Source organism: Puntigrus tetrazona, chromosome 9, assembly GCF_018831695.1.
Source record: "Puntigrus tetrazona isolate hp1 chromosome 9, ASM1883169v1, whole genome shotgun sequence".
Taxonomy (NCBI): Eukaryota; Metazoa; Chordata; class Actinopteri; order Cypriniformes; family Cyprinidae; genus Puntigrus; species Puntigrus tetrazona.
In genome coordinates, this window is record NC_056707.1 from 13,471,561 (window position 1) to 13,498,457 (window position 26,897).

Sequence of the window (26,897 nt, forward strand, 5' to 3'; positions counted from 1 at the left end):
ATGAACCCGAGGGTGAGTACATTTTCAGCAAATTTTCGTATATATATTTGAAAAAAGCATATATTGCTGTTCGTAAAAACTCTGGGAACATTCTGAAAGTGTCAAATGTTTTCAGAAGCAGTTAAGAAATAATGAAGTGATGTGACTGTAGGAAACAAACATTTGTGTTGGAGCATTGTGGGAGGTGATAATTGTGTCCACTTCACTCTTGTTTATGGATGATTAATCATGGGGTGTCAGTGTTGATTATCAAAATATAAGCGATGACAGGCAGTCTAGCTATTACACAAAACTGTCCTTTCAGATGTTAAATTCACCTAAAAAAAAAAAAAAAAAAACGCAGCAGAAACCTTTAGTGGTGAGGTGTCATTAATCAAGAGCGTTGGACGTAGGAAGAGGGGGGTGAGAAGGTGAGATGAGATTTGGTGCTCAGGGCTTATTTTCAGCCTCCATCCTTGAAGCCAAGAATTAATCAAAAGAAAAATATCTCTCACTCGTGTCGGATTCTTGCGGTGTAGCTCACCTCCAAAGTGTCTGGCATTTTCATTTTGTTGCATCAGCATCTGTACTGGCCTTTGAATAATGTGTACATTTTTTGGTAAAAATCTTCCAGAAGAGATCTCATTGAAAAATGATTTATCACGGTACGCATCAACTCGAATCATATTTATAGCACTCCGCATCTCACTGCCATATAAGAACTGTTTGCATGAGATAATATTTCAGTGTTTTATTTGCACATTCTGGTTTCCCAGGAGTGAAAAACGCAACACCTGTACTAATTACTCCCCCGTGAAGAGGAGCTGAAACTATCAATGGCCTGAGGCCTGGTTGTTTGATCCAAAAATCACTAAACTGAGCACAGCATGAGCTCTCTTTACTGCCAGTCGCTGTGAGCTTAAAGGAAATAGTTTTTGCAAAAATGAAAATTCTGTCATCATTTACTCACCCTCGTGTCATTCCAAACCTGAATGACTATGTTTTCTCTGTGGAAAACAAAAGAAGATTTTTGCAAAAACAGCACCATAAAAGCCTCATAAAAGGAAATGACTCACTCACTGTATGCCAAGTCTTCTGAGCCATTTGACAACTAAATCTAACTAAAAATCATGCTTGACAGCTGTTTACTTTTACTTTATAGTAAAGAGCAGCTCAGACAATAAGCTATAAATAAGACTGTCTTAAAAGACACAAACAAAGGTGAATAAATGATGACACACGTTTAATTTTGAGGTGTACTATTGTTCTTCTTTCTTTCTTTCTTCAAACACTGTAACAGTAAGTGACTTTGAAACTACGTCAACTAGCAGTTTATTTTGATCTCTAGAACATACAGCATACTGACTATGAGAAACTTTGCAAGTACGTCAACTTATGCTACGAACCCTAAACCTAACCTAAAGACATGCAATTGAAAATGAATGAGAATTTGTTGACATGTAGTTGCAAAGTTACTTTTATAGCTAGTAAAATGTCTGTGGACCAATCAAAATAAAGTGTAACTCAACACTTTTTACTCAACATTGCTAATAAAATTGAGACATTGAAAAACAGGCAGCTGTAACAAGAAGAAGTGATATAATTTGTTTTATTTGTTGTCAAAGCATTACTATAGATTGAATTAAAAAGTTAAGGCATCTAAAGAAGATACTTTTCTCATTTACTTACTCCGCTGACTAACTCTAATACTGCTTCTAATTAGAAAGCAACATTTCATTAGATCTGTCTAATTAAATCTCAGACATTCTTACAAAAAAACTAACTTTTATTTCCCCACAAGCAAAAAAAAATAGTTGGAATTAGAATCACCCAGTAAAAACAGAACAATGTGCAAAAGCCTCAAAAAGGTACTAATAATAGCCTTTTAGGTACTGATATGTAACTTTAAGGCATAAATGTATGCACCCTTTAGGTACAAGGTTTGTTTTAAAAAGTTACCATACCAGTGATGACTTTTTAGCCTTTTTTTTTTTTTAAAAAAAGTGTATGTACACATTAATATGGAAAAGATATATTTCTGATATGTATCTTGAGACAGGCTCCTAGAAAGTAACTATTTTAAAAACATGGAGCATTAAAATGTGACATTGAGGACTGAACTCCTGTAAAGCCAGTCAAAAATAAAACAGTGCATGTTTATTATGATCATTAGATAAATCTGCAAAAAAAAGATGCTTTTGGAGGTGTTTAATATTGAGTTGACCGGATAGTCTTTGGCAAGAACTGCCATACAATTAAACAACAAAGCTATTTTCATCTTTTAAAAAATAAGAAAAAACTTAAACTTCTTAAAAATGTCTTAAAAACTGACAAACTTCTTAAAAACTAACTTCTTTCTTGAGATATTCATGAATCTGATACCTGATTCTTACTGGACCACAAAAACAGTCATCAAGGGTATCTCTGAATAGCCAAAAATACATTGGATGGTAACAAATTATTGTTTTTTCTTTAATACCAAAAATAATTAAGATATCAAGATAATGTTCCATATTTTGTACATTTTGCCCTGTAAATATATCAAGACTTCATTTGACTTCAACTACGAAGGCGATTTTTTTTGCACCCTCAGATTCCAGATTTTCAAATAGCTGTTTCTCGGCTAAATATTGTCCTGTCCTAACAAACCCTAAATCTCAGTTTCAAAGTTCAAAATTGACCCTTATGATTGATTTTGTGGTCCGGTGTCCCATATGTCATATACAAAACCAATTAATTTCACATTCTTGTCTTTTAACAGTGTTGATTTCAATGTTTTCACATTACGCCAATCGTTCACATTCTTTCTAATGAGATCAAAGACTTTCCTTCTCTTCATCTGAACACATCTGATCTCATTCTCCTGAGCTGATGCTCTTTTAGACGCTCAGCTTTACAAGGAGTGTGGCATATTCTTTCATCTGTACTCAATATTAACTCTTTTTCTGAAACAAATAAATATAAACGCTCTTAGATATTGAAATATAGAGGAATTTTACAATACACTTGGTGTTTGTTTGTGTTTGCGGGGAGCTCAGTCAGTTCCAGCAAACAGGATTGAGGCATCATGTGGGCCTGTAGGAGTTTATTATGTGATGTGTATAAAGGGCCAGCTATTGTGTCTCATATGAAATACTCTTTCTTGCTCTCATCCATGGCGTCCTGGAGGGCAGGGTCTCCACGCAGAGCAGCGTCTGCTGTCTCCGCGAACTCTGTGCCCTTGGCCTCATTGGTATGATATGTGCCCTTGTGCTTGTACATGTATCGCAGAATGATGGCCAGGAGGAGGAGCAGGGCCAGAACCACCACAGCAATGACAACTAGAACACACAGACACAGAGAAAGAGAGGCTATATTAGAAGATTACCTGTGGGGTGCAGCTATAAGGTGAGGCTGAATGTCCTCAAATAAACTGACTACACTTTTTTTGAGCATAGGGGTTTTTGTGAGTCGGTGATACGGATAAGGGTTTTAAAATTTATCATTTGGGGTTCGTTATCACAATAAGTGTTGATTATCACAAGAAGAAATTTAGATGATCAGGAAACTATTTGTTTCACAGTATTACTCACCAACATGCCAAAAATGCTGTTGATTGAGTGTAAATTGGGCTAAATCTGAAATATGCTTCTGTTTCAGTAGGTGATGCCAATACGGTTGATGGTCATAATAAGTATTACATCATACAAATTCATCTTTGTGTTTTTTTTTACAAATAAGATATACACATTGTATATAATGTTTTCTAAAACCACAACAAACTGAAAAAAGGGAATAAAAATACTAATACTAATATATTAAAATATCTATAACAAAAAGTTAGTAAAAACTGTACAACATTACTAAACATTTAATTGAAATAAAAAATGAAGCAAAAAATGTACATATTAAAACGAATTCAAATATTAATAAAAAGTATGATCATGAAGTAGAAAAACACCCCTTCTGTTGATCTGTGTCTGCATTGGCCGATTGTGTTAAAATAGCAAAATCTTTGCTGATTTATTAGCTTATGTCTTGGTCTATAACTATATTTCACAGCTTTATTCCCAAATAAGCTCATCCTTAGCCGTATTCAAGTGAGAATTCAACAGAAAATCATGTTCAACATAATATAATAAAGCGAGAGGACGGGGAAATGCGATAACAGAATGTTAGATTCAGGTGTAAATTTAGCTAATGAAAATACCCACAGACTTATCCACTGAAAGCTAATCTTCAGAGTGCCCTGTCTGCAGAGAACAGCAGTAAATCACAGCCCTAACCAACTAATGCACACAATGAAATACACAAATTTTCTCCTGGTATGCCAGACTAGTTTCCTGAAAAAGGTTTTGAGGGCATGTATCATTAGAACCCTGCTGAGGTTTACTGATTCCAATTACTTCAGTGTTGAGAACAAACCCACACTCTGATTATTCATGTGTAAATGAGCTAAAGTGAGACCACTGTGGTACTGGTTCTTTTTTTTTCAGCCAGAGATCTTGTGAGGCCAGGAAACATCTTGTGCACAAATTACCTCTCATTTGTGCAGAAATCTTCCAAACCTTTCTGACCATCATCAAAGTGCTGTTCTCACAATGTTCTCCTAACTACACACTCCGGAAGCAAAAAGCATTTTTTTTTCCACTGAGAGTCATGCACTTTGAATAAGTGACATATTGCTAATATGTCATTATTGTATAGAAGATGTTTTACAAGTGCCCAGTTTTGTTCTGGATAGCTTTTGAAAAGGACTGGATATTTGGAAATGAAAATGGATGTAATCCTCTGCCTGCTGCCATTCGCTGTTTAGAATAGTTGCTTTGGACTGTCCGTGTTCCTGTTTTGTCATTCTTTTCTCTACCTTGAGTAATTAGTCACATGACATTCAAATTCAGGTCAAAATGGCTCAAAGATAACTGTGTCCAGACATAAATGCCCAATAGTCTGTACAATGCTATGCTTTACAATGCTCTCGAGAAAGCAAAGGAAAGAAGGTAGAAATATTGACTTAAGGTTAAAGATGCACAAGTTTACATTGTACTGAGATTAAGACATATTAGATATGTCAAAGACTGTGAGCTGCTACACTTACCGCCCACTATGGCTTCAAAGTATGGTCCCTCTAAAGACAAGAAGAAAACATTGTGGTGAAACAAAATTGGTTATAGTATGACAAAACTGAATACATTTTTCTTTGAATGAGAAAGTTCATATCACATGTCACATATTTAACATTTTATTAAAGTTAGCTCTGTTCGATCTCTTCTAAATGGCTCTAAAGGTTTTTTTTAAGAGTGCATTGCAGCCATGCCATTCTGCAAAAAGATCCCTCCCAACTTACTAATCCCTCACAAAACACGTACTGTTGACTTTCCTCCTGTGGTATAATAACATACGTGAATCTTTCATGATGCTTTGTTTTTATAGACAGCTGTCCCCCCATTGTATTGCAGCGAGACTCGTTCTCTCCATCACCATGGGGACAAAAAGCTCGTTAAAGAAAGTGATTGAAGATAATCATGAATTATTGCAAAGGCAACATCTGCTGCCTTGACTTGACTTTCACTGAAGGACAGGCAAATCAAACATGTTGCTTTCAAAATGGAGATAGATCTATTGAGACCCCAAAACTATTTTTAAACAGAAAGGATAATGCAGGTTTGACCAAGCAGATGCCCCCCAAACATGAACAATTAAGCTCCCTCATTAGTGTCTAATAACCTGTTACATTGTGATTAAAAGCTCATTGTGATATGGTGTTTACAGCGTGATTATATTTGGAGTAATTAAGGAGACACAGAACATTCACATTTGGGTAATGTGAAGGGCATGAATGTGTGTCTGAAGGTATAACAACCGCTCATGTGATCTTTAATGTCTCCTTATGACATACAAGTTTAATAATTTGTTATCCTTTAAAAAAGGTGTAGGTGTAAAAAAAATGTATGATAAATTTAAATAAATAAATAAATAAAACAGCAAAAAGCCCCACCAAGGTTCTATCTGCAAAATCTTTCCTCAACACTATGAAACATCTCTCTAATAGAGAATCTGGTTTGTTTCACAAAGTAGCACAAGCTTTTAATGTGAGTCGCCATCATTATAGCATGCAGATGTGTGACCTGCTAACCTCAAAACTGTCTATAAAACCTGTCTTAGCTTTCTCTAAGAGCAGCAAAGTCAGTAGTGACATCTAATGAAGCCAAAAAAACTATTTTGACTCCTTTTGACAAAATTGGACTCCTGAACAAATTGAAAGGCGTACTATTTGAAACAGTTACACTTTACACAGACGCCTTTTCCCTACAGTTATTAAAAGAATGACATGAAAATGTCTATTTTCAAATGCACGCCTTTAATCTTATTGTAAATTATTCATTGATGTTTTTAAATTAACATATCATAACTTGAACTGGCAAAAGCGAAAGATTTCCTCCGGTGGCAAATGCTGGAAATCCCACCTCTCTCTTAAACCTTAAAGATTTTTAGCCCGATTTAGCCCCGATTTTCCCCTCCCGAGAATCAAAGCAAAAAACTTGAGTACCTTGGTCTGTCCCAATGTTCAGCATGGATTATCTGGTAATGTGAGGCGTTCATAACTTTGCACCTTTGTGTAGAATTTGGGGCTACCTCAATCATGTTTGATATTTAGGATTTAAATCAAGATGATGATGGCTATAATATTGTACAGATTAGCGACCACAAGACAGCTCTTGTAATGGCTTTGTTGGACAATGGACACAGAGTTTTATAGTAACAGGACTGTTGAAAACAGTTTAAAATCATAAGGAAAAAGAGAAGCGCTGAAATGAAATCACCGCAGTTTTGAATGTACCTGGTGAGAACAGAAAGCTACTAGCATGTTAGCTAATGTAAACATAATTGAAATATCAATGTTGACCTGCTGCGTGAGGTCAAATCGAGGCGCTGGCTCTGGCATGATAATCATGAATATCTTGAAGTGTGTGATGCGCCACAATGTTAAAATCTTGTAATATGTGCATGTTTAAGATTTGAGAGAAGATAATCTGCAAAGATTCTCCTGATGTGTGTGCTTCAACCACATTTCATAATAGGTTAGGATTTTAAAACTCCTGTAGTGTGAGCCCAGCTTTACAGTTGACTGCAAGATCACATTCAGATCTGTCTTCAGCCAACCAAGACAGAGACTTAGATGTACATTTTTTTGAATTTTCAATAATCCATTTCACTCAGATGTACTGTACATCACTCACAACACTGAAAAAAAGATCTGTCGCTACTTCCATTACATTGTAACTTGTGAGCTCCTTTTGCTAATAAAAGCTGTGTTTGTATATGGAACTGTGGCCATTTGACGTTTTCTTACTATTCCCGCCAATAAACACTTTCTTTCATTTGAATTTTTCACTTTCACTGCATGTTAACTGCAAATTAACCACTGGTTGAGTGACTGTAAATTTTTGCATTAACATTGTTAATTAAAAACCTTTGCTTCTGTAATGCACACCACAAAACCAAAGACCAGCAACATGAACAAAAATGGTAGTAAAGCTGGTAGTAAAGTTTGGAGAGTTCAATCATTCAAAAGGGGCATGAAGGACACTGTTGTTTTTATATCTCACAGGTCACGTTTTCTTTCCATTCAGTGAATAGAGAAGCAAACTGTTGAAATCTATTTAGGACTTGAAGCTGAAGTGTGGAATTTCTGCACCACTGGTTTCACCGAACCAAATTGCAAAAATAATGGTTGTTTTCAAACAATCTGGCCACAAACTCACCACTGGCTGAGCCGATGCTACTATGTTGGATACTGAAACAAACAAAGCAATGTTTTGATTGCACCATAAGCACAGATAGCTTACTGTTAGTCGTCTCTGCCTATTGAATTAGGATAGTAGATTTTTAATCATACTCTTTTAAATCTATTACACTGGATGTGTGGCACAGGAAGGCCAGAAATTTCAGGCCAAAATATATGATGGATAATGGATATAGTTCTTATTTTAGAGCAAAAATTTTCCGTATAGTGGAAGTTAAGCCGTTATAAAAGATCTTTCTAAGTCACACTCAGCGTAGAGCCACAGCACCCCAGGACGGATTAAATCTCTGCTAAATTTGCCATGCAAACACGAGGGAGCCTGTCTCGCCTGGAGGCGTCCCCTCGTTAGCCTCGTTAGTGAAATCCGCCAGCCGTTGTGACATGGAGGAGGACATCTGTGCTGCGTGGCCAGATCTGAAGAACAGCTTCTTTTTTTTTCACAGCCTGCCATGAAAGCCGACGGGTTGGACCTGAAAGATGATGAGGGCCAAAGGCATTCCACCCTCTCTCTCACTTCTGCCATACAGACCCAGGGCAGAGCAAACCCAGCAGCAAGACATTTGCTTTCATCACCTTCCCAGAAGTGGAGCTAATCTTGCCCAAAGCCGGCTTTTGAAGCGCATTGGTAATTGTCTCCCGATAGGATGGGCAGCAAAACCAGGAGCCAGAATGAATTCCAGTCCCTTCAGTTCTTGGGTGGGAAACACATTAAGCTGATAATTTTCCAGCTTGAATTAATGCAAATTTCCCATTGTTGCTCTGCCCAGTGCCCAAACTGTGAATCTGTCCAAATTTCAGCAAATTGGAGTAGTACCAAAGCAATGGCATTTAGCTCTGATCTGAACATTTTATTCACGGAGACAACCAATGATCTGGCTGTCATCTGTTAGCCTCACACACATTGGATAACTAGGCTAAAAGTAGCCCTAAACAGTATACTTTTAGACATGTACTAGAAATTGATTTATTCCTCAAGACCTTTATCAGTTCTTTAAGACGACACCAAAAATACTGCTTCCTCTTGTAGCCCAGAATCTATTATTTTGCATGCTGATTCTGCAGCTCTCTTTGATTTCACTAAATGTACCATCACCTCCCTAGGCAGGCTCTATAGTACATTGTCAAAACCGCAGGATTAGAGGTCCTTGTCTCATCTCTGAGGTGATGAAGTGTCAGGGCAGGCCTTCATGTTTCATGTAGAGAATTAACAGCTCCAAAGTCTGTCAGGAAAGCACTCGACTGTGGCCAACTGCCTGTGCCAAAGTAAGAGTGAAAACAGCCACTAAACGCCTCGATAAACTCGCTCTTAGACACTCCTTCTCTCTCTCTCTCTCTCTCTCTCTCTCACACACACACACACACACACACATCTCAGATGATTGGCTGTTGTTTATTATTCATCATCCTTTTAAAAGAGCAACTTAAAATGGACAGATGCAGATGCACTTAAAAAAATGAAAGTCCATCTCACTTAGGCAATCTCTCTCTATATTTATATTATATATACTTATTAGGTATATTAAGTAGAGATATCAAAAGATCACAGATATTTGTTTTTTGGTAAAATCAACCCAGTGGCTTTCTTATAGCTGCCACTGAATATTATAGTAAAATATATTAAAAATTGAACAAATTACACACTTCAGTTTTAAAGCAGCTGGTTGTAAAATGTAAGCCCAAATCCTGCTATGTGAAGAAGCATTAAAAGCTAAGCAGCTTCCCCTTAAATAGCCCATTGCCAGTAAGGACATTGACAATAGATGATAACCTGAGGGAGCTGCAGAGAAGCCTCAGCTTATAATGAACCTCTAACAAACCATACAAATGCTCAGTCCTAGTTAATCAACATATTTTAATTAGATACATTTTTCTGTGGTGCAGCAGTCACTGTGAGGAAGAATAAGGCCACCACATAGTCAAAGTCTATGTTGAATCCTTCGAAAATTCCTAATGGATTTCACACTATTTTACATATTTTCTGCTTTTCAGAAGAGGTAGGAATGAGAAATAATTTCCCACAGTCCTTTAGTGCAAGGTTGTTCAAGAGAGTCCAATGGGAATGTTAGAGAGTCCTTGAAAAAAGTTTGGTCAAAAAAAAATTAATAAATAAAAAGTATATATATATCTGCATGCATGGTAAAAAAATATATATTTGTCATGATCACATGATCTCCTCATTCCTGTCATCTCATAACACTATAGAAGTTTGAAACTTAAGTACAAGTGACCTGTTGTCCACAGTAGTATGTTTTAAGCTCCTCCGAATGACTTGTAACACCTTATCAGACTTAAGACTGTAAAAAGGAAATATTGATCACCACATTATTTACTATGTTTGCAATTCACAGATCCACATCAAAGAAAGGCCTCAAAACAGCCTTGAGTGAAAGCATGTAAGCCCATCAATAAATCTCTCGTTTACTGGTCAGGAGCTCTTCTCAGGTTCCTCTATGCCACCAAGGCTATTCAGACCTTTAAATCCTCCTCTTAAACAGGTTTTACGATAGTCATTTCTATCAGACTTGAGAGGACCAGTCACTGTATTTGTGATGTGATGTGACGTGACTGCCCTGCAAGATCATATCAGAAAATTGATGATTGAGAAAGCTTGTGTCAAGGCCAAAAAAGGCTCATCAGCCTTCCCGTGTGATGAAGAATTGAACCAGAAATCACTGGCTTACATGTTTTACACCTTTAGGTGCTGTCACCTTAAAGGTTTGTGGGTAGAAAAGGTCTATGTCTAATGTCAATGTAGTGATGTATAAAGCACAGGTCACACATAATGCACTTTAAAATTTAAGCTGCATAAAATGCTTAGATTAGTGTTGAAAATTATTATTTTGTTCATAACTTTTTGAAGTCAGTTACATTGATTACATAGATTGATCTAATCTGAATAAAAAAGTAAGACGGATTACCACTTACTGTAGGTTACTAATAGATGGTCAAACTACTTCTTAAGCTTCTTAAGTAATCATGTTCATGGAACTGGCCGCTTATGTTCATGTATAGAACATTAGCTAATTTAATTCTGGGTTAGAAGTGAGTTATTAATTGAGTCAGTAGGCCAGAGCTGAAGTAGCATAAGAAGGTTAATCACATCAAGCTATTGCATCGATTTTCATCATGCAACACACATACTTTCCTCTCACTGAGCACAGACAGGGCAGCCACCAGGACAGCACAGGTGCAAGCATATATTACACAAGAGCACAATGGTGATTATAACCCTAAATTCATAACCGTACTGGGCTGAGATGGAAGAGACAGAATGAGGAAACCACATGCTAGTCTCCCTCCATTCCTGAAAGAAAAATGAGCCGAGTACAAAAGACAGGGAAGGAAACTGGAGTAATGGATGTGACTAATGGAGTGAGATTTCAGCATGTCTTGGAGGAGGAGAGAGGGTAGGAAGCGTGCTGAAAGCTTGTGCTGTTACATTGAAGGAGGGAAGAGAGGGACAGATTTCTGTGACTGAGCTGGGCAGTCTCATAAGGGAACATTTTATCCTGATCAACCACACCACAGATCTGATGAAATTTCAGCTCTGTTGACGATTATATAACAGCGAAAGGTATAACAAAAATATGTAACGTTGCTATTTTTTTAACCCTGTAACAATATTGCATAATGTCCTGTTCACACCAAGAACAATAACTATAAAGATAGCTAAAATGATGACTGTATCAGCACTCATTCACCACTCTGTTATTATAAGTGTTTTGTCATCTGCTTTAAATGCTCAAACTCTTTATTTTTTTGATTGGCTGTTAATGTTTTATGAGACTGGGAAAAAAAAAAAATCTACAATATTGTTCCTCTGTGCTGTTGTCATTATATAGTACAGTTGTTGTGGGACTTCCCTATTTTCGTAGAATTGGTATGATTATTATAGTTTAAGTTATTAACTTTATGGATACAGATATCATTATTGTAGTCCTTGGTGTTAACAGGCCTTTATATAAAAGGAAAAAAAAAAATCTATGTGGCACATTTGCAACATTCCAAGTCTTCTGAAGAAATATGATAGTTTTGGGTGAAGAAAAGTTTTTCACAGAACCTCCACTGAAGTTAGCAAATGTATTAAATCTTGTCATTATCAGACACAAGACACACCAATGTGACACTGTTGACATCAAAACTGTCGTGCCGCCACATTCAAATGCTTTAACATATATGAACAAGATTGGAGAGCTACCATTAAAGGGAAAGCTTTTCAGAGGATAATGAACTGAAAAGTTTCATTGTTAAAGCTTAATTGCAAAAAAAATTGTAATTGTAAAAAATACATTCATAAGGGTTTTGAAATGATCAAAACAGGGTGACGGCAGCAGAAGAGAGATATCTGAAAGCCAGTTTAATATGACACAAGAATAGAAGCACTCAATAGTGCTAATGGGAACAAGAATACCAACGCCGCTGTACTGGAAGTGTCTGGACCACAATTGTTGTGTAGTGTGTGTGCACAAACATCAAGAGGTCTCAGACATGACCTTGGCATGTTGAATCAAGAACATAAGAGCCCGGAGTAGCATGGACATCCAGACTATAAAATCTAACAAATGTGTGCGGAGAAGACCATCCTGCCGCATCACACACTTGCTGCAAGGCTGCACCTTATTTTTATTCTCTGTTGGAATTGGGAGGAGGCACCCCCTCAGTCCTGGGAACACCAGCCTCAGGACTTTTTCTTTACAGAGATGACTGTCCACAGGTCTGGTCTCTTTGAAGCGTGGTGAGCCATTCCTCAATCCCTAAGAGGGGGAGCTCGACTCGCCACACTCTACTTTTGCATTCACGCCTCAAAGTGACCGGACCTGGCCAGGACTGGGTGGTTGACAGTCCCGACTCTTGAGCATGGCGGGGAAGAAACCTCACAAACACTTCATGGCGTTTTCGCCTCCCAAAACCTAGTGGCGATGGTGTTGACAGTGTCGCAAAATAGGCCTGGAAGGCGAGATGGGAGCATTAAGGGGGAAGGTACGAGCCCTATGCCTTTACGTCGACAACGTTGGAATATATCGACGTTGATGGAATGAAGACATGGAAGGAGCAAGCTCCTCGTGGAGATCATTGAAAAAAAGGGGAGAGACCATCGTTGAGGTCCCTGTCCTCGGCCACCCGACAGAAACCTGTCATCTAGCTTTGAGCGCTTAGGGGTCTCTTGCTCCTGCTGCCAGTCAAGATGTAATTTATTGACTGCCCGAGTGACTACCTCAAGGAGGTCTTGAAATGTACCCTCATCACGAGAGGTGCGCTCCGAGGTGGCACTTTCCATTTCGGAAGAAGCAAGAGAAGCGAACTCCTCCGCCTGTTCACAAGAAGCGCCGGACCGTGCTTGAGAATCAGACGGAAGAACCTCGTGATCTGGAGGGGCGAACCCGTCTCACGCATCTCTGCCAGATCGGCAGGCAATCCCCAGAAACGCGTAGAGGGAGCGTCAGATCACTGCCTGCCTTGGAAAAAGGCAAGCCGAGCACAGAGTACCTTGATGGCCATTCGCTCACAATGCTCACACTCTCCCACCTTTTTTTTTTTTTTTTTTTTTTTTTTGGTTTAAATTTCTCGCTTTGATTTCACACACACACACACACACACACAATACGGTCATTGTAGACAAAAGACCTGAGGATGTTTCCATTTCATGCTTATTTATAGCCTCCAGGTACGTGTAATGGAGTGACGTCACCTGGCCGAGGTTATTAGAGCCAAACTTTGGCACGTTTGACACACATGCTTCAAGAACCGGTCGAACAAAAGACGTTCTCATTAGCACTATTGAATGCAGCATCAAGAGTAGCTTTTGAAAGGGAACACTGAATTATGCCCTCATTTTCTGACCCATGACCCAGTTTTTTTTGTGACATTAAGCAGGAAATCACTCTAATATTTGAATATCATCTCGCTCAAGCTAAAAACATCAAGAATACACACTGCTGTTCAGAAGTTTGGGCAATTACAATTTTATGTTGTTAAAATAAGTTTCTTTAGCTTAACAATGCAGCTTTTATAAAATGAAAAATCTAATAAAAACAGAAATAATAGATTTTTTTAACAAATGTATTTTAAAATGTATTTTTTTTCCCTGTGAGTCTTCAGTGTCACATGATCCTTTAGAAATCGTTCTAATATGCCAATTTGCTGCTCAAGAAGCATTTCTTATTATCAATGTAAAAAAAGGTCATGGTGTTTTCAAATAAAACTAAATTCACTTGTTTTTCACTTCACTCTCTTGTTTTCTGAAAAAATATAACAATTGTGATAATTTTTGCTTAAAACAAAAATAATTTTACTTAACTAAAATGCACCTTACTTTTAGATATTCATACTAGCAAAACAAGACAAAAATACTAAAAACATTGTTTTTTTTTCAGTCCATGTGTGACAAGTACGTTTTAAAATAGAGCTACCCCTAATAGCATATCCTATAATGACAGCGACAGTAATGACACCAAAACACAAAAACAGTTTGATTTAGTGTTTGTTGGTACGGTGTGGAGTAGCTTTATTTGGATCCACCCCAACAGCTGTGCAGCTAAAATCACGAGCAGCTCACTCTTCCGCACCATTACACAGCCCCACATCTCTCTTCACTTCTACAACACCCTCACTTCCTGTACATAGTCTTTACAAAGTCTCTCTCTGTAAGTGACCAGTAGCAGTCACTTATATTGTACATTAACGTCTAAAGATAAAAATGTCACTAGCAGTTTTTTCTTTTGCTAGCATGTCTGTATTTTTACTCCGGTCATAACGGATCACTTGGCTTTGTCAGTGCCCCAAAACTCTTGACTCTTTTAACCCTTACATAAGCTGGTGTGAATCGCCCTTGAGAAACCTTACGCACTTCAAAGAGCGAATCCAACATATTCCTTTGAGCGGCGACACAATGAAGCCGAATGGCCTCTGCTGCCTAGATGGCTTCATTCATCATCTGGATATGCCTCACAATGCCATCTGCCATAATCAAAGCAGTATAATTATTATTATGATATTCATTTCTATAGACGCCACTTGCCCTTGAGAAGGTCAGTCTATCATCTTTGGGACTAGGACATCTAATCTTTGCGAGCGACGAAAGTGTGAGAAATAGATTGAGAATCGCCGAAAAATATGTAAGAGAAGGAAATTGCAAATGACCCCGAGGTCACTTGGCCACAGATACAGTTATTCAGTGGCCCAGAAATCAGATTGTGGTGCTGAGGGGGAGGAAAAATCAAATTGAGAAAGAGGACTGGAGGCGACAGAGTGCACGTCTATGAAGATAAGAGGAATGTGAAAATATCCACAGGGACCTAAACCTGAGTGTACAGAAAGGGTTTTAAAGTTTTCCGACTTTCTATTGCAAGTTTATAAGTACAGACACGACATTACCATCTTCATCCGCCTGTCCTGCAGGTAAAGGATTAGCCGTTTCACACCACAAGCTGCAGCATAGCTACAACAGCATAACTTTTGTGCTACTCCTCCTCATATATGCAATAATAAAAAAACATTGTGTTCACGTTGAGTTTACAGACAATCCGCATAATGTAATTTTCAGCTGATTTTCCACTAGGTTGTGTGCATGCACTAAACGTGTCCATTTGTGCTCATGTATACTTTGGTATGCCCATTTGGGTACAAGAAAATGAAGAAAATTTTAAAATATACAAGCTTAATTATTCACACTTTTGTTCAGATTTAAATATTTGATATGATGAGGAATGTTTTATTAATTTGAAATATAAAAATAAAAATGTTCTCACAGTTTTCATTATACAAGTGAATTAAAAGATGATTTCACTTCCAGAATAAAAAAATCCTGGTAATTAATTCACCCCCAGGTCAGTTTCAGTGCAGCTTCAAAGAGCTCCACACAATCCCAGCCAAGGTGTAAGCGTCTTATCTAGTGAAACGATCATTCATTTTCTAAAAAAAGAATTATTAAAAACCAACCTAAATTCCAGAAATGAATAAAATAAAAACTAAAAGAATTTCAAAATCACACGAACCAAAACTGTATTCACAATAGAAATTAAATGTTGTAACAGTTGTTTAAACTGAGAAATTTGACTATTTTATGCACAAAATTAACATAGTTCAAATTGTATGTCTACTACAGGTCTCAAAATATTTGGGACAGAATTATGTTTACTATGGTGTAGCATCTCCTCTCCTTTCAACACACCGAAGTTATGAGTTTCTGGATTTTTGGTGTTGGAAATTGGTCCCATTATTGCCTGAGAGAAGTTTCCAGTTGTTATAGAGTTTATGGTCTTCTTTGACATATTTTCAGCACCCTGACTCTTCTACTATGAAGCCATACTGTTGTAATAGCTGAAGTATGTAGCTTTGCATTGTCCTGCTAAAATACACAAGGCCTTCCCTAAAATAGGCATCATCTGGGGGGGAGCATATGTTGTTTTAAATCCTTTGTATAACTTACAGCATTGATAGTGCCTTCAAAAACATGCGCGCTGCCTGTAACGTATGCACTTATGCACCCCCATACAATCAGAGATGCTGGATTTTGAACTGAACACTGGAAGGTTCAGTTCAAAATCTTTTGATCTTTTTTTTTTAAGCAAGAATGTCAAATTTGGACTTGTCTGACCATAAAACACTTTTCCACTTTGAAACAACAGCACTTCTGGACAATGTTCACATATGGCTTCCTTTTTAGGGGTTTATAGAGCTTTAGTTGGCATCTGCAGAGGGCACAGCGATTGTGTTTAAGGAAACATGTAGTTGTTTTTTGTATTTAGTAATGTTCATGATGGAATCATGCCGATGACATTTCTCTGAATCTTTTGATGGTGTTATGCACTGTAGATGATGAGACTTGCAAAGCCTTTGCAACTGAGGTGAAAACATTTTAAAATGTTCCACAATCTTTTTACACACTTTTTCACAGATTGGACTGCCTCTTCCTCTGAGAGACTCTGCCTCTCTAACACATCTTTTTTTTTTTTATAGCTAATCATGTTACAGACCTGATGCCAATTAACTTAAGTAGTTGCTAAATGTTCTCACAGCTGAATCTTTTCAAAATTGCCCACTCCAACCTTTTTCTTTTCATTACCTGTAGCAGGTATCAAATTTGAAACGAGCTCATTTAGTGGATAAAAGTGTCAAATCGATCTTTTTAAACATTTATGTTCTCTATGTTCTGTTGTGAATACAATATTGGCTAATGCGATTTGAAAGTCTTTTGGTTTGAATTTTATGCAAAATTTAAAAACGTCCCAACATTTCTGCAATTCGGGTTGTACACATTTTCAAATAATAGTACGAATTTTGTGTTTTACGATAAGGTTCCCACAAGCAGGTTTTCATGATGAGATCAGGTTTACTGGCATTTAGAATAAGAAATAAGGTAAAAAAATAAAATAAAGCGCACAGATAAATCGTCCACAAGAATTGCATTTAGAAAATATGGCATGCATTTTTTCACTTTTTTTTGCTAGACTTACAGTTTGATTTAAAATAAATTAAATAAATGTCATGACACCTATATCTTCCCCAAAAATGTACGTCAGTTCCAATTTTTTTGGGGTCAAATTTAAAACGTATAGATGATATGTGTCACTGTGTCATTGTCCCCAAATACAAACTGTAAACAGAAAATCTAAATAAAGCTTGCTAACTTTCTTCTGCTGCTGCTGTGACTCATCATGACCGTAGCACACTTGTATGTGGGGCTAGTCAGCTAGTCATGAGATTCTGAATACGGTACACACATTCACACACACACACACACACACACACACACTCAGTCCTGTGGGAGTCTCAGTTAAAGAGCTCTTCACTATTCCCCTCTCTCTGCTTTTCTGCAACTGATTTCCTCAAACAATCTGGTGTTTCTCTCCGTCTCTCTCTTTCCTTCATGGCCTGAGGTCACATCTGCCTGGGATTTGAGGCTCAAGTGGTAACCGTTCCTATCTCACCCAACCATATGTCACGCATCTCGCCTCGAAAGAATACCTCTCTCTCTCTGCTCTCCACCACACTCTCAGATTCCCTCATTCAAGCTGAGAGTCGGTGATTCTGTGAGAGAAAAAGCCTTTTCAATGAGTTTACTAATGGGCATGTGCTCTCATGAGTCAGTCAAGTGACTTGCAGGCCCACTGAGGTTGATTATGGACAGCTGGTTGAGAACAGGGCCTGTTTCCGTCAGTTATAATATAAAGAGCCTGCTGTTGATTCTCCAGCATTCGGGTGGACAGACATACACATCACATACAGGAAACGGATAAATATGGCAGCTATTATACATATGTTTTAAATTTTCATTCCTAATGATGACCTGCTCATTCAAAAGATTAATAATAACCGATGAAAGCATCTTACTGCATTGCATCAGTGTTTTATTTAAATAAAAATAAAATATTTTAGCTTAGCTTTTTAGCTAAGTGTGTAACAAGAGTAAACGGTATAAGCTGTTTTTTATTTTATACAAAGAATCTTGTAATCCCAGTCAAAACTTTTTTAGCAGTGGTGTTAGAGATCTCGTATTTCAGTATTTTGTATAAGTGTTTTTTTGTCTTGTTAATAGATCATTTCTGCTAAATACTAAAAATAATACTAAAAATATAAAAACAAAACTATTTTGTGTAATTTTTTTGTCACGTCTTTGGACTTGTGTTTTTATGTTCCATGTGCTCTAATTTCAGTTAATTGTCTAATTGTCTTCAGCTGTGTCTCGTTTATTAAGTATTTATGTTGTGTATTTAAGTCCAGCATGTTTGTATTCAGTTTGTCTGATCGTTTAATAATAATGTGGCGTAGCGTGAGATAAAAGACAGTCCATTAGTTTAGAAAGCTATAAACACGCGCGTCCTGATTTTGCTGAATTCTATGAACAACATTTTAATCTAAAAATTTCATTCTGACTATATATGCATGCCTAAACCCAACCTTTCTGATGAGCAATGCCTACAATCAGGAAATGATACATGAATGACATTGATGTAAGCCTAAACTTCAGAAAAACTATAAACTGGTTTTTGAAATCTGATTGGTTAATCACAGTGTTGTTCCATGGTCAACAAAGATGTTGATCCAGGAACACGTTGCAAAATCAGGTTCTGACTACAAACACAGATGTGCAGACTGCCCTTCGTTTAACAGTTCCCAATTAAAAACAATGTCATGGCTTAAGTGTCAATGCAAGGTGAATGCGTTTGCAGCTGTTGGACTGTGGAGGGATACAGACCAACAAGCGTTTTGTTTGCTATGTTTTCCATCACATTCTGGGGGACTTGGATGCGAAGGGCTTTCAGAACAGAAGATAAATCAAACATTTTGGCTTGCTGTTTTGTTGCTGTGAGGAACACATACACACACACACTCACACAGTGTTTGTCCTGTAGCTGGAAAACATCTACAACCCCTCTGGTTCTAACTTTGTTTCATCCTCCACCAAGAACAAAGCCAAGTCTTGTCCTATTTCCCTTATTTGTTTTCTCTCTTCTCTTGGCTTAGCTTTTACATCTAAAGTTTGAGCCATCTTTTATTTGTTTGACATCTATTTTATTTATCTCTCTAAAAAAAAATCGAAAAACTTATGTTGCCACATCAGTAACTCGCCAGTTAGCATCAACCCTCATCCGTCTTCAAAGACACGGCTTATGCGTCTTTTGAATGTTTATTTAAACTCCCCATCATGCCAACACACAACAGGTGATGGATGACCTGCTGGCTTCTTTTAAAACTGACCCTAATCCTGTGATCTACAATACAACCTTGAAACTGGTCACCGATCAGTGCCATGACTTAATCACAGTGCACACAGCATTTTTAAAATGACAAAAAAGAACAACAGAAAACTATATCAAAAGATGTTAGGGATAATGATTTTTCCTGAGACTTTCATGAAACAATTTCTAGTAGTTACTTGTATGTTAGTTTTTAGTCATGCTGGAGTACAATAAAAAGTCAGTATTTCGGTTTTCATCGTTTTAACAGACAGCAATCATCTATGAGGTTCAATTTTTAAACCTTTCTTCAGCAAGAAACATCAGAACGCATAAATATTCAATTATTCGGAAAGATTCAAATGCCACCTATAAAAATAGACACTAGACACGAACACACCTCTTCTTTCCATACAGTAAAAACTCATTCCCTAAACTTGCCAGGTCACTATAGTCTCCTGCAGTCCCCACAACCCAGAACTGGCCTGTAAAATGAGAAATTTCACCAAGCACAGTAAACTCAGGACAATTTTTTGGGGTGTGTTTTCATTGCTTCCTGATTTGCATAATTCTCTCCTGTGCTAAAACAATGTAAACAGCATGTGTAAACAAAGGACGTTATCAGCTGGTACAATTCATTCATGCTGAATTATTCTCAAAGTGTACTAATGCTGATTTCTGTTGATTATCAAGAGCCTTGCTGTATTTTGACTCTTATTGGCTTGTTATGCTGTCGGCTATGTTTTCACAGCTGGTTGTTCCTGATCTAGTAAACATATTCCATATCTCATATTCAGAGCTGTACCACACCGCCATCACGCTCTGTCAAACAGATCTCAGCAATTTCAAATCTAGTGCAATGCAACAGTTCAAGAGACAACCAAAGGTCCACAAACGGTTTGATATTTCAGTTGTTTTACTATGCTTTCTTCTTCTGATAAAAGCATACATGATTTATATTCATATACTATACATAGGAAAACATATAACAGAGGTAGTTTTTATTAATATGATTTTTCAAATGTTTGGCTTGAGAATAGGAAACACATTCACTATAAACAATGGCTTTTCACTCAAACTCGTAATTTGCTGCTCATTAATAGTATGGTAGCTGTTAAGTTTAGAAATTGGGTAGGATTAAGGATGTAGAATAAGGTCATGTAGAATAAAGGAGAATAATATGCGATAAATTGCTACTAAATGGCTAATATTCTATAAATATGCTTGCTACTGAGCAACTAGTTAAGTGATTAAAATAAAGTGTGTTACCGATTTGGTCAGTGTGATGCATTTCTGAATGAAAGTATAAATGAAATTCTTTTTTAAATTTTTCTTTCATTCAGCAATGCATCAAAATGACCTTAGGTGACAAAGACAGAATTCTACCATAGATTAAAAATTTTAAGAATCCTAAAAATCATATCATATCATATATCATACCTTACAAAAATGTCTCAAACACATAAACCACATATCGGATGCCACACACATGCTTGCAATCCACTGCCAACACACACAAACCACACATGCTCATTTCTCTTCAGACGGTGAGTGAAATTCAGAGCAGTCTGTTCTTCTAAATGTCACCAATCCACATCCAAACACACCCATTTGATAACGCTGCACTTTGTTGTCACAGATTGTGCTGACACTCATTCAGTATAGTGCACAGAACTACAAAATACTTACGAATAGATATGGGTGATGTGTCAGATATGCTTTCAGTAGGGGTTACGCTACGTTCTGTGGAGTTGGCCATTACAGACATGTGAAGGAATATTTGGCAGTGAGATTGAGGGGGACAGCTGTGGGAGAGTGTTCTCAGGGATGATGAGATGTCTGTAGAAAGAGAGAGAGGGCAATTGCTTCACTCCAATGTGCTCTCAGGGAAACAGAGCGAGGAAATAGCAGGAGAGTGTCGTTTATGTTTCAAGATAAGGCACATAACGTATTACATCATCCCAGATTCCAATGTGAATACTGAATAATATTTGCACTTGGTTTTCTTGCTATCCATTATTTACATAAGCTGCACTCCATGTTTAGATTATCATTAAGACATTATTAAGCATGTTTATTGAGCGAGTTTTACTTTGGCTAAATCAATAATTGCAGATCTCTATAATGTAAAAAATTAAAAAAACTGACTCCCAATCCAAATACAGTGTTTGTCCCATTTAGACCATATACAGAGAATGTGACAAAAAAGGCAGAAAGATGCCACATCTCTAGCCAGCAATGTTGATCTGAGGCTTGTGTGGCTTTCTAGCTATTTTATGAATCTATGTTATGAAGTTTCTTCGAATTTCTGGAAAAAGCTCTGTTTTATGACACAACAGGGGTTGATAACTTCCTACTGATGTTTGACTAGGTCAGAGGAGCGTATTAAAATAATTGGAGGGGATAAATCAGTGGTTAATTTTAAAGTTGCAATTATTATTTTACATGTAAATTGCTGTAAATCAGGGAAAGTTAATGTCCTTTAAAAATGGATGCAACAGTCAAAATTAATGAGTCGGTGGTGGATGCTGGCTCACCACTGCTATACAATGTGCATTTCACTTCTCTATTGCTTATTGGTTTTACGTTACAGCACTTGCTATACAGTATTTAACCATTCATCCCTCTCCTTAAAGATAAATTGGGTCCTGGCAACCTAATCTGGGTGGCGTTGGAGTCATAATACATTTTATACAATAACATCACAAAGTCTGGGTCAGTAAGACTTGTTTCTTTGATGAAATAAATGCAGCCTTGCTGAGTTTCTTTTCATAAATAATTCACAGACTGCTCAGCTCTAAATGATATGTTTAGGTGATCTACTCTGCCGATTTGATATGTTGATGTGTACACAATAGTGCCGTGTGGAACATTCGATTAAACTCCATTGGCCTTATTTAGCCTTCGCTGACTTTTCTGCCAGTTACTAAACAAAGGAAGGGGCCTTTAAAGACCTTGGACGTTATCACTCACTGTGAAACAAAGCAAACATTCACAGTATTTCCTTCTCTCATCAGCGCACAGCGTCCACACCCTGTACTTCCTTTCTGAAATTCAGCGATGGATTTCTTTATTTACATACATCAAAAGTACCATATAAAGATGTTCCCAAAGATGGGTTTGACAAGGCTACTAATTTATAAACTTGTTAGACTCTATGAAGTTGTCAGTGTTTATGCCTGAAGCTGAAGGAGGAGCTCTCATAAATGTTATATGTGATGATGGAAAACAAGTTCTCACTTTCAGTCTCTAATTTAAGATCACTTTTTATTTACCTCATCACGACTCAGTGCTAGAATAAAGCAATTTCAGCTCATTTTAAATTTAGTTTTCTATTATTTATTTTTTTTAGTGCTCACATATGCTTTGTATACCAGCATGACTGGCTTTTACTCTAATATTTACACTTGAAGCTTTTATACAAGCCTCAGGCAACAGGACATAGTCCCTGCATGAGCAGCAAAGCAATTTCAATCCGACTGTTTAAAGGTCATTTACCCATTTTTCACTATCACAAGTCTGAGCCCCTACTAAAATATGTACTGACAGATTCAAACACACATTCAGAAAAAAATGACTTCTTATAATTTCAGGATCCTGAGATTAATTTCACATAGACAATAGTCGAGGCCATTTAAAAGCATCCTGGATGAAACTTGTGAAACTGGTTGATAGAATTAGTGTGCAGAATCAAGTTTAGAAAAAATGTTTTAATTTGGGGTAATACAAAATTCTGTGTACAAAAATATAATTGTTAAAATTATAATGACAATTATATAATCTTTGACTTACTCTTATGCCATTCCAAAACATTAAATATTTTAATTCCATACAGTCAAAGTAAATGGTATTTTTTTTTAAAATGTTTTATTTTATTATTTATTTTTTATTTTTTGTTATGCAGGTTTGGAATGACAGGAGGTTTAATAAATAGTGACATAATTTTCACTCTTGTGTGAAGCACCCTATTAGATAAATATAATTCAAAGATCTGTCAAAGAGTTTGCTATCACTGAATTCGAGAAATGACTTGAATATTGTGAGATATACTTTTCTGCATGTTTGGAGTATATTGGAGTACATGTGCAGCTTAATATAGCAGGGCAGATGTCACTTACAAGTGTTTGTGGTTATTTGCTGACCTGACATGTTTCATCTCAACGCTTTTAAACTACGCACAACCCTCTCGGGGACCAGACACTCTTCTAAATACGAAAGAAAGCCACAGACTTAGATATAAAGTTAAAATTAGCTCTGATGGGAGAATGTTGGGCGGATGTAAATAAAAAAAAATCTTGGGCAGTTAAAGAATAGGTACCTGTCACTTTAAAAAAAAAACTTTTAACAATAATATACCTTTATATTTTACATTTAAATTAGCAAAACAGCACATTTCATGGCAGCAAGCTTTATTTTAAATACTGAATGGAAATGTAACTCACCAACTTTTCTTGAACAGTTCTGCAACAAGTTCTCCCTCAGCCTGCAAGCTGTCCTCCTGTCCTTTTTTCTAGGAACACAAATACTTCCTCTGCTCAGTTGTTCTTTCGCTTTCTAAAAGGGTTGAAATATTATCATGAATCATATCAGAGTTCTGTTTTTAGATCCGTTAAGTTTAAATGTATGGCACGTGAACTTCCCCTTTCAGCCCACTCCACCCTTAACATACTGCTTTAGTAATAGTTTCTTGTGCTCGACCAATGGCTGGGCAGACTCCTCCTCCTGAATAAAGCACAACTACACAGACTCCTCCTCTGGAATAACACACAGCTGTTGTCAGACTGAGCTCAGGAAAGGGGGAAGACAGCTTGGCTGTAAGAGGAAAGACAGAGGCAGACAGCAATAGTTATGCAAGGGAAATATGCAGCTGAGAAATACTGAATTTTTTTCTATTGGCAAAAATAGTCATACTAAACATTAATAATTCTGATTATTCATATAAAAGTCACATTTTAGGGACCAGTTATCACTCTTAACTAGTTGCTAGTTGCGGCTCTTCTAATTAAATCAATAAGTTTCTCTAGATGGAGCATCTGCAGATTTGGTTGTCCAGTAATTGTATCTAGAGAAAGCAAGAAAACAAAAGCAGTGCATGAAGGCCTAGACTTCATGAATGCATCCAGTCACACCTGCTCATATTCACGCCGGCCAACTGCAATCTCACACCTAGAAAAATAAGCTACAATTCATCAGACAGTGACTGTAGCACTTGCCATCTGTCCCTGGATGTACACGCAGGTTTCCCTGTATGTGTGAATTCAGGTGTGTTATCCTGCTATTTAAAACAGAGGACCATGACTCTGTATAATTAAATAAATATTTTAAAGCTCTTAAGTGCACCAATTATTTTGTAGTAAACTGCAAATCTACAACAACTATCCCTCCGCTTAATCCCGAAGATAAACTACTGCACATGTTTTTGCTGCAGGTCCACACAGACACACATAAAAGAAACCGTGCGTTACTCTGCAGGAAAAGGAAATCATCAGATGCATTGATTGGCCGATGGCACCATGAGAACACGTCCCAAACTCCTCACCACGGCAACTGCACTGAGATGTGACATTCAAGACAGCAGGCAAAAGTGCATTTCATGTTTTGAAGAGCTCTCAAAAAATAATCTCCAACTGGGAAAATATTTACTAAAATATAATTACAGAAATACTTGCAGTTTGTATTTTGCTTACAAAAATTAATTTATCAGAATACTTGGCAACTCTGAACAGAATTGCGTTGCACCATCTACCCAAGCCAAACCTTGACCCTGCGTCGTGCATGTCTATTTATCACGCCACCTATTTCACAGAAATGAAATACCTTTTCATTTAGTCCTTTCATCTATAATTCGTTTCACTTTTTCATTTTAGAGGGGTCTTTATTTTTAATGACGGTATATACATCAAACTCTAACTTTAATGTACTTTGAATGAAGCAATTAATTTTAAATGTGATTATTTCAGCTAGTTAAGCACGGTGTGACAATACATAATAAGGGCTTTAATTATTCATCAAATTGCAACACCTAGGACATGCCAAGCAGTATGTTTAATTTAATATTGTTAAATTAAATATATAATATCCTACTGGCCATCCGTCTCCCACTTCTGGTCTGAAATGCATGGGGCCACTGGTAACCCTGAAGAGGATAAAGTGGTTTGGAAATAGATGGATATATCATCTTGATAATACAGTGTGATTAGTATAAATATTCATAAAGAAATAAATTGGTTTCCAATGCATCTTCTTCATTATGTGTACTCAAGAGTCTCAGTGCCATTTTGATTGACTCTGAGACTATGATATGAATTCAAGTTGGTTATGTCAGAAGAGACTGCGATTTTAATTGCTGTCATTTTCTTTCCAAAAAAAAATGAGGGGTGACTTGTGACTGCTGGATAGCACATATGCTGTGCAAACTGTTTTTCATTTCTGCTTTGCATGGACCAGATGCTGTCCCATTCTCTCCCTGAACTCCATCAATGACTTGAGAACATTATTTCTGCATACTGTGCTATATTGAGGGGTGCCATATCTGTTTAAAGACTTCTTAATTAATGATATCCTTCATTAGCACAGAAAATCTAACACAGAATAAATTAGCCTGACTATGAAAACTTCCTGACACAAGCTATATAAAAGTATAGCTCACAACAAAAAAACAAAAGGTTATGTCATTGTTGGTATATTTCAAGGTTGGACTGAAAACTGGGCACCTTTGATGATGTATTACACACACACACACACACACACACACACACACACACACACACACACACACACACACAAACAGAGAAAAAGTAATTCAATGTCATCATGTACTTACTGTCATGTTGTTCTGAAATCTGTATTATTTTCTTGCGTGAACCTAAGAAATCAGATATTTAACCAACCCAGGCTCATTGGGAAAACATACTTTTGTCAACATTTCTGTAAAAATTACAATATGCTGCTTACACATTTTGCAGCACTTTTTTAATGTGTTTTTTAAAGTTGATCACATAAATGTGAATCTGGCATCCTAAATTTAAACAACAGAGTAAAAACAAGGAAAAGTGAGACAAAAATACATTTGCTGTTGCAACCATGCCTTTGTAGTTTCCTTATAAATGTCTTTGAGCTCTTATATCCACTAATAATGGAGCTCTCTGCATCACAATGCTGTACCTGCCAGGTGAGCTACAGAGCAAGTATACTTCATTAGAAAAGACACATATGTAGATAGTAATGTGATACAAGCTGGTTATATTCCTTTATATTCCTGTGTTTTGAGGTCATAACAGTGAATGAATAACTAAACGTTACAGTGGAATATACTATATACAACCGCACAATATATACAAACAAATATAATAGATAACAAACGCATTGATAGATTCAGTCAGTTTGCTGTGCTCATAAAATCTAAAATTTAAATCAGCCAATATGACACCTAAAATCAACACATATTCAAAACT

At 36.9% G+C, this 26,897-nt stretch overlaps 1 protein-coding gene across 1 annotated transcript; it reads right to left on the reverse strand.

Moving 5' to 3' along the window:
* Nucleotides 1-1,574: 1,574 nt before the first annotated feature.
* gypc (glycophorin C (Gerbich blood group)) lies at nt 1,575-24,107 on the reverse strand. The gene is made up of 4 exons (XM_043248890.1): nt 23,886-24,107; nt 21,133-21,282; nt 5,057-5,086; nt 1,575-3,299 (listed from the first exon to the last, which is right to left on the reverse strand). Exons 2-4 carry the CDS (start codon nt 21,209-21,211, stop codon nt 3,103-3,105), a joined length of 306 nt encoding a protein of 101 aa, XP_043104825.1. The 5' UTR covers nt 21,212-21,282; nt 23,886-24,107; the 3' UTR covers nt 1,575-3,102.
* Nucleotides 24,108-26,897: the final 2,790 nt, after the last annotated feature.